At 43.4% G+C, this 9,360-nt stretch overlaps 1 protein-coding gene across 1 annotated transcript; it reads left to right on the forward strand.

Moving 5' to 3' along the window:
• The first annotated feature begins 499 nt into the window (after positions 1–499).
• Positions 500–9,360, forward strand: LOC120064644 (keratin, type II cytoskeletal 8-like). Its single transcript, XM_039015268.1, has 7 exons — positions 500–1,161; positions 5,746–5,954; positions 7,080–7,140; positions 7,368–7,463; positions 7,623–7,787; positions 8,432–8,557; positions 8,718–9,360. Exons 1-7 carry the CDS (start codon positions 628–630, stop codon positions 8,940–8,942), a joined length of 1,416 nt encoding a protein of 471 aa, XP_038871196.1. The 5' UTR covers positions 500–627; the 3' UTR covers positions 8,943–9,360.

Here is a 9,360-nt window from a genome sequence, read left to right on the forward strand (position 1 = left end):
TCGCTCAGGTGAAACAAACATAACTTGCACCTTTTTTCAAGGCTGAATTGAATGTCATTGACAAAACAGAAAGGTGTCATAATTCGTTTTTTTTTACCAACATAATTTCTGAATTTTAGAGTAATACAAGAAGTACTCTGTTATCGAATTACAATATGTTTGCAGGTAACGTAACTGATTACAGTTGCAGTTGTTTTGTAATCAGATACTCCCCAACCCTGATATAATGCATTCTGCACTGGTCAACTGCATTGACACTTTAACATAAATAAATCATCATAAGAATAGTCAGAATAGCATTATGATAGTACCTTATGCTGCAAACAAGGAAAAGCAGCTACAAGTCCATCTACAGCTTCAATGAGACGGGCAATCCCTGTTATGTAAGATTTGTACTCTCTCAAATTCAATCTGTGTGCTGTAAATATGTAACATGACTCTATTATTTTCCTCCAGCATTCCTCTATTCTGTGCTCATCCCCAATGCATGCTAGCCAATCATAACTCCAATCGGACCCTCCCCTTTCCAGATAAAAAGAGGGCCAGGGAACAGTGAGCTCCATCTACAGTGAGTGTCTCAGTCTCCACAGACCACCTCCTGTAACACTGGCTAAAACGTAAGTCGTCATGTCCACCAGAGCTGTGAAGAGCACTAGCTACTCTGTGAGGCCCTCCTCTGCAGGCATGGGCTCCCCTCAGAACTGCAGCAGCAGCTCCTACTCCGGTGGGTATGGTGGTGTCAGACAGAGCTACAGCGTCCGCAGCTCCTACGGGGGCGTTGGCAGCAGCGCCGGGGGCGTTGCAGCAGGTGGTTATAGGGTAGTTGTGGCTGGGGGGTCCGTGCAAAGACGGGGTGTGATGGAGTTTGGGTATGTGGGCATGGGTGTTGACGGTGGTATGGGTGTTGGCGGTGGTATGGGTGTTGGCGGTGGTATGGGTGTTGGCGGTGGTATGGGTGTTGGCGGTGGTATGGGTATGGGTGGTGGTATGGGAGGTGGGAAGATGACCTGTACGGGACCCCCTCAAATCACAGCTGTTCAGGTCAACCAGAGCCTGCTGGCACCACTGAACCTGGCGATCGACCCCAACATCCAGGTTGTCCGCACCCAGGAGAAGGAGCAGATCAAGACGCTCAACAACCGCTTTGCCTCCATCGATAAGGTCAGTTCCTCATGTGTTCCTATCACAACAGGGTCAAATGCATAGTGCATGCCAAATACTTTCATACACTTGAGCTGAGCTTGATTTAGCTCGTCTGGTACAATGGGGCCAATGGAGTGTTCCCAAAAGTGCAATGTCCACCACTGGTTTGTATTACCTTGGCCTTTGAAGGGTGATTTCAGTCATCTGTTTCAGATTTTCAATGTTACCTATAACCATTCCCTTTACCTTCATTGAATAAGCTCCCTGCTTTGGTCAATCATAACTGAATGTACATTGTGTACAAAACATTGTGTACAAAACTGAACGTATAGTGGGGCAAAAAAGTATTTAGTCAGCCACCAATTGTGCAAGTTCTCCCACTTAAAAAGATGAGAGAGGCCTGTAATTTTCATCATAGGTACACTTCAACTATGACAGACAAAATGAGAAGAAAAAAAATCCAGAAAATCACATTGTAGGATTTTTAATGAATTTATTTGCAAATTATGGTGGAAAATAAGTATTTGGTCACCTCCAAACAAGCAAGATTTCTGGCTCTCTCAGACTTGTAACTTCTTCTTTAAGAACTTCTTGCCACTATAGGGGGTGCTGTTTCGCATTAGCATAATTTGGTCTACAGATTAAACTGCCTAGTACTCAATTCTTGCTCGTACAATATGCATATTATTGTTATTATTGGATAGAAAACACTCTCTAGTTTCTATAGCCGTTTGAATTATGTCTCTGAGTGGAACAGAACTCATTCTACAGCACTTTTCCTGACAGGGAGTGAGATTTCAGAAATCTTGGCCTCTGGTCCCAGGTCAGTTTTAATGTCCCTGTAAATGCTATGAGGATACAAACACTGCCCACGCCTTCCTCTAGATGTCAGTAAGAGGTGACAATTTGAATGGAGTCGATTGCGCAATCAGGGCCTGTATAAAAGAGCACAAGGCGGAAGTGGCTTTCTTTTCCTGCTGCGCCTGACGCACGATGGACGTCGGACTGGCTCTCTTTCCAAGCTTTGGTTTAGCCACTTATATATCGCCGGTCATGTTTTTACTCGTTATAGGTGTTAAAAACATCATAAGGTAGTTAATTTAAACCGTTTTATAGCAATTTATATCCGTTTAGTGCGATTTTGAGGCATTTCTTTGTGATGCACTTTGAAGCGCCGGGCAGGCCGGGCACGTTTCCAGTACCGGTCGAACGTTAGTGGCCATTTCGACGGACAAGAGGACATCTTTCGACCAAAAGACGATTAGACCGGAGAAAGGATACATTGCCCAAGATTCTGATGGAAGATCAGCTCATAGTAAGAAATATTTAAGATGATAAATCGTTGTTCTGTAGAAAAATGTTAAACGCATATTCCGCCATTTTTTTTGGTATAGCTTCGCTTGGCGAACCCTGTATTGCACAGTAAGGATAATTTTAGAAATGTAATTCAGCGATTGCATTAAGAACTAATTTGTCTTTCGATAGCTGTCCAACTTATATTTTTTTAGTCAAGTTTATGAATAGTTATTCATTAGACAAGATCACTGTCAATGATGGCGCCCGACATTTTCAGGCCAGTTTTGCTAGTATTCTCATTGTATAACCACGGTTTTTTGTGGCTAAATATGCACATTTTCGAACAAACTCTATATGTATGTTGTAATATGATGTTACAGGAGTGTCATCGGAAGAATTCTGAGAAGGTTAGTGAAAAAATTAATATATTTTGGCGATGATAACGTTATCGCTCTCTTTGGCTTGAATCAATGCTCGGGTAACGTTTGCACATGTGGTATGCTAATATAACGATTTATTGTGTTTTCGCTGTAAAACACTTAGAAAATCTGAAATGTTGTCTGAATTCACAAGATCTGTGTCTTTCCATTGCTATGCGCTGTGTATTTTTAAGAAATGTTTTATGATGACTAAATTGGTAATACACGTTGCTCTCTGTAGTAATTCTAGTAGCTTTGGTGAGATTTGTGATGGTGGCTGCAATGGCAAACTATGATTTATACCCGAAATATGCACATTTTTCTAACAAAACCTATGCTATACAATAAATATGTTATCAGACTGTCATCTGATGAGGTTTTTTCTTGGTTAGTGGCTATCAATATCTTTATTTGGTCGAATTGGTGATAGCACCTGATGGAGTAAGAAACTGATGGAGTTAGAAAAGTGGTGTCTTTTGCTAACGTGGTTAGCTAATAGATTTACATATTTTGTCTTCCCTGTAAAACATTTTAAAAATCTGAAATGGTGGCTTTATTCACAAGATCTGTATCTTTCATTTGGTGTCTTGGACTTGTGATTTAATGATATTTAGATGCTACTATTTAATTGTGACGCTATGCTAGCGATGCTAATCAGTGTGGGGGGGGGTGGGGGGTGATCCCGGATCCGGGGTTGAGAGGCGTGAAAAGTTAAGAGGCTCCTCTGTCCTCCACTCGTTACCTGTATTAATGGCACCTGTTTGAACTTGTTATCAGTATAAAAGACACCTGTCCACAACCTCAAACAGTCACACTCCAAACTCCACTATGGCCAAGACCAAAGAGCTGTCAAAGGACACCAGAAACAAAATTGTAGACCTGCACCAGGCTGGGAAGACTGAATCTGCAATAGGTAAGCAGCTTGGTTTGAAGAAATCAACTGTGGGAGCAATTATTAGGAAATGGAAGACATACAAGACCACTGATAATCTCCCTCGATCTGGGGCTCCATGCAAGATCTCACCCCGTGGGGTCAAAATGATCACAAGAACGGGGAGCAAAAATCCCAGAACCACACGGGGGGACCTAGTGAATGACCTGCAGAGAGCTGGGACCAAAGTAACAAAGCCTACCATCAGTAACACACTACGCCGCCAGGGACTCAAATCCTGCAGTGCCAGACGTGTCCCCCTGCTTAAGCCAGTACATGTCCAGGCCCGTCTGAAGTTTGCTAGAGAGCATTTGGATGATCCAGAAGAAGATTGAGAGGATGTCATATGGTCAGATGAAACCAAAATATAACTTTTTAGATAGAATACCTACTGTGTAGGTTTAAATAGAATACCTACTGTGAAGCATGGGGGTGGAAACATCATGCTTTGGGGCTGTTTTTCTGCAAAGGGACCAGGACGACTGATCCATGTAATAGAAAGAATGAATGGGGCCATGTATCGTGAGATTTTGAGTGAAAACCTCCTTCCATCAGCAAGGGCATTGAAGATGAAACGTGGCTGGGTCTTTCAGCATGACAATGATCCCAAACACACCGCCCGGGCAACGAAGGAGTGGCTTCGTAAGAAGCATTTCAAGGTCCTGGAGTTTCCTAGCCAGTCTCCAGATCTCAACCCCATAGAAAATCTTTGGAGGGAGTTGAAAGTCCGTGTTGCCCAGCAACAGCCCCAAAACATCACTGCTCTAGAGGAGATCTGCATGGAGGAATGGGCCAAAATACCAGCAACAGTGTGGGAAAACCTTGTGAAGACTTACAGAAAACATTTGACCTCTGTCATTGCCAACAAAGGGTATATAACAAAGTATTAAGATAAACTTTTGTTATTGACCAAATACTTATTTTCCACCATAATTTCCAAATAAATTCATTAAAAATCCTACAATGTGATTTTCTGGATTTCTTTTTCTCATTTTGTCTGTCATAGTTGAAGTGTACCTATGATGAAAATTACAGGCCTCTCTCATCTTTTTAAGTGGGAGAACTTGCACATTTGGTGGCTGACTAAATACTTTTTTGCCCCACTGTACATTGTGTACAAAACTATGGAAATAGATTATACTGTACATTTATGACTTATTGCATATTATTTAGGCAAGCATATAAAAGACAAATTTGGTTATTAACAGAATAAATTGGGATCACCAAACTCCCTCTTACTAAAAAAGGGAGACATGGTGGAGACAGAAATAGGGCCAGAGCGAGACCACACGACGAGGTTGGTTGTATGAATACAGGGTTTGTTGTTCGGAAAACCCTTCTGGACACCAGTTACTGACTCTTAAGTCCACAGAACAATCTTTCTTCTCCGTAGAAGTTGTAGGCAAATAGGGATTTGTTGTTGGGCAGAAATCCATCTTGTCACAGGATCCTCTCTTGCTCAATGTGCCATTGTCCCATAGGCCTACACACTCAAACAGGAAATGTCATGTTCACTGTCAGATATATCAGCCCATTCATGCACAGGGCTTATCAACTGTCAATTATCTCTACAATGATTACATGCTTCAACCATCCCTTATTGTTTTACCTACCTTAATGGGGCCCATTATTTCTAAAGAACCAAAGAACTCAAGGATCAATTTACAGGTTAAGCCATAAATCGGTTATGTTTACCACCAGGTTAACCTTATCTATGTGTGGAATTCTACCCTTCTCCACACCTTAGTGATGCACATCATCCTTCCTTCCTTCCTTCCTTCCTTCCTTCCTTCCTTCCTTCCTTCCTTCCTTCCTTCCTTCCTTCCTTCCTTCCTTCCTTCCTTCCTTCCTTCCTTCCTTCCTTCCTTCCTTCCTTCCTTCCTTCCTTCCTTCCTTCCTTCATTAATTCACAAGTTTCAGTCAATGGCACTGACCATTTCCCTTTTGTCCCTGCAGGTGCGTTTCTTGGAGCAGCAGAACAAGATGCTGGAGACCAAGTGGAGCCTCCTGCAGGACCAGACCACCACCAGCTCCAACATTGACGCCATGTTCGAGGCCTACATCTCCAACCTGCGCAGACAGCTGGACGGCCTGGGCAACGAGAAGATGAAGCTGGAGGGGGAGCTGAAGAACATGCAGGGTCTGGTTGAGAACTTCAAAACCAAGTGAGTACTTTCTTCATATTATAGATTTTTGACTAGGAGGGTTCATTTGCCCTGAAAAGGTCATTATCATTAATCAAATCAAATCAAATGTATTTATAAAGCCCTTCTTACATCAGCTGATGTCACAAAGTGCTGTACAGAAACCCAGCCTAAAACCCCAAACAGCAAGCAATGCAGGTGTAGAAGCACGGTGGCTAGGAAAAACTCCCTAGAAAGGCCGGAACCTAGGAAGAAACCTAGAGAGGAACTAGGCTATGAGGGGTGGCCAGTCCTCTTCTGGCTGTGCCGGGTGGAGATTATAACAGAACATGGCCAAGATGTTCAAATGTTCATAGATGACCAGCAGGGTCAAATAATAATAATCACAGTGGTTGTCGAGGGTGCAACAGGTCAGCACCTCAGGAGTAAATGTCAGTTGACTTTTCATAGCCGATCATTCAGAGTATCTCTACCGCTCCTGCTGTCTCTAGAGAGTTGAAAACAGCAGGTCTGGGACAGTTAGCACGTCCGGTGAACAGGTCAGGGTTCCATAGCCGCAGGCAGAACAGTTGAAACTGGAGCAGCAGCATGGCCAGGTGGACTGGGGACAGCAAGAAGTCATCAAGCCAGGTAGTCCTGAGGCATGGTCCTAGGGCTCAGGTCCTCCGAGAGAGAGAAAGAAAGAAAGGAAGAGAGAAAGAAAGAAAGAGAGAAAGAAAGAGAGAAAAAGAGAGGAAGAGAGAATTAGAGAGAGCATACTTAAATTCACACAGGACACCGGATAAGACAGGAGAAATACTCCAGATATAACAGACTGACCCTAGCCCCCCGACACATAAACTACTGCAGCATAAATACTGGAGGCTGAGACAGGAGGGGTCGGGAGACACCATGGCCCCATCCGACAATACCCCTGGACAGGGCCAAACAGGCAGGATATAAGCATTATCATTAGCATTCGCATGCTAATTTGGGAAAGTGGCACTACTTTCCAAATCTGGGTCTCAAATACAGTATCATGATTTCAAGAAGATTTATTTTTGATTGAATACATTCAAATCTTTAATCCTAAACATCATTTGATTTTAAGCTTGTCAGAAATGTTTCTTGTTTGATTAAAAGGCTTGCTCTATTCTCCACTCTCAGGTATGAGGATGAGATCAACAAGCGTAACGAGTCTGAAAACAGTTTTGTTCTCCTGAAGAAGGTCAGTAGACTGAATCATTCTAGAAGCCCCCCTACATGCATAACTTGCAGTGCATTGTTGCTTTACCACAACATCAACAAATTGGCTGAAGTAGAAAAGCACATTTACATTTTAGTAGGCTCTCTTATCCAGAGCGACTTGCAGGAGCAGTTAGGATTAAGTGCCTTGCTCGGTTACTGGTCCAACCTGCCGCCCTACATGAAACTAGATATGTCCTGCTTTCTCAGGATACAGATTCTGCATACATGACCAAGATGGAGCTGGAGGCCAAGCTGGACTGTCTCACTGATGAGATTAAGTTCCTCAGGAGTATCTATGATATGGTAATGTATCATGTCCATACTGCAATGGGAGAGACCGACAGAAAACATTTGAAGGATTAGCCTATGCTGTAGATTCCATCGGATTTGGAATCAATTGAGTGAAGAGTAGATGCCGGATGAAATCTAAAGGTTTCTCTTCATCCTCTCTTGGTTCTTCAGGAGCTGTGTGAGCTGCAGGGCCAGATCAAGGACATCTCTGTGGTGGTAGAGATGGACAACAGCCGTAACCTGGACATGGACTCCATTGTCGCTGAAGTGCGTGCCCAGTACGAGGACATCGCCAACAGCAGCAGAGCTGAGGCCGAGACCTGGTACACACAGAAAGTAAGCCCTTTCCCCCGTGAGGCCCGCAGAACACCTCATGCCTTCGTAAACCTTCCGAGATTCAATATTGGCTGTGCTCCTATGTCCATACTTGCATATCACTGAGAATGGAAGTCCATTAGAGGATGCTGGTGGGAGGAGTTATAGGGGGATGGGCTCATTGTAATGGCTGGAATGTAATAATTGAAACTGTATCAAACACATCAAACATATGGAAACCACATATTTGACTCCGTTCCATTATATCCATTCCAGCATTGCAATGAGCCCGTCCTCCTATAGTTCCTCCCACCAGCATCCTATGATGTCGAATGCCTAAGTGGTATCCTAATGTGGACACTAGAACAGAACCAGAACCAGAGCATTTTGCTTTAAGGCAACCACTATAACCATAAAATCTCAAGTTCTATAGTTTGGGGTGACAGTTACCCCAGGGAGGATCTCTGAGGGAGGATAATGTCACTGTGTGAAGTCATGACTAGCTCACCTCCACTACTTCATTGTAACTATACATTGTGAAACCTCTCTCGATTACCATAGCAATTGTGGTAACAAAGGCTATTTCTACCATCTCAGGTATCTGCTAGCTAAATTACATGGACTTCACTGTTTTGTTATGTCTCTATGTGTTGTCTCTGTAACAGTATGAACAGATGCAGTTGTCAGCCAGAAAGTATGGGGACGACCTGAAAAACACTAAGGCAGAGATTGCAGATATGAACCGTAAAATCATGAGATATCAGTCTGAAATGGACATGATGAAGGGTCAGGTGAGTGTCTCATACTGCATGCCTCTCAGTCAATATGTAACAGAAGTGCCATTTTATCTAACACCCCTAGCGTGGATAGACTGTCACTCCTATTCAGCGGTAAGAACAACAACATTTACAAATAGGAACACAACTAAAAATATGATTTATCTGACAATAGCGCACCCACCTGGAGAACCAGATTGCTAAGGCAGAGGAGCACGGTGAGCTGGCGGTGAAGGACGCCAGGCTTCGCATCAACGATCTCGAGGTGGCTCTGCAGAGAGCCAAACAGGACATGACCATGCAAGTCCGCCAGTACCAGGAGCTGATGAATGTCAAGCTGGCCCTGGACATTGAGATCGCCACTTACAGGAAGCTGCTGGAGGGAGAGGAGAGCAGGTAGGAGCCGTGAGCCCTGCCCAAATGAACTGGCTGCCTTCCCTCTTTCCCTCAGATCTGATCTGAGTTAGGCTTTCATGTAACGTTATTTTATATTAGTGAGTAGTCACAGGAAGTAAGGAGGATAGCATTCACACATGAGAGCATTAAAACATGGTGTTGAATGACCTGACTAGCATTAGGAGAATTTGATAATGACCAACGAGTTAATTTGCTCACTGATCATATCCCTACAGAAAGGAATGAATAGAATGGGCATCCCCATTCAAGTCAATGATGTCAATGATGGCATAATGGGTGGACTGGCAGCAATTTTGAGTGTACCCAGGCCAGGAAGTAAAAGCAAGAAGTTTACCCTTCAATACGTGCTGTGATTTGTTGAGTCAACTCAACTGACATTACAAAAAATACACAGTAGCGGT

Source organism: Salvelinus namaycush, chromosome 20 (genome assembly GCF_016432855.1).
Source record: "Salvelinus namaycush isolate Seneca chromosome 20, SaNama_1.0, whole genome shotgun sequence".
Lineage (NCBI taxonomy): Eukaryota > Metazoa > Chordata > Actinopteri > Salmoniformes > Salmonidae > Salvelinus > Salvelinus namaycush.

Bases quoted from the DNA above. Each gene is read 5' to 3' on its own strand.
- LOC120064644 (XM_039015268.1), top strand. From the start codon at position 628: ATGTCCACCAGAGCTGTGAAGAGCACTAGCTACTCTGTGAGGCCCTCC. The intron at 7,141-7,367 runs GTCAGTAGACTG...CTGCTTTCTCAG, and splicing joins GTTTTGTTCTCCTGAAGAAG to GATACAGATTCTGCATACAT. The intron at 7,788-8,431 runs GTAAGCCCTTTC...TCTCTGTAACAG, and splicing joins AGACCTGGTACACACAGAAA to TATGAACAGATGCAGTTGTC.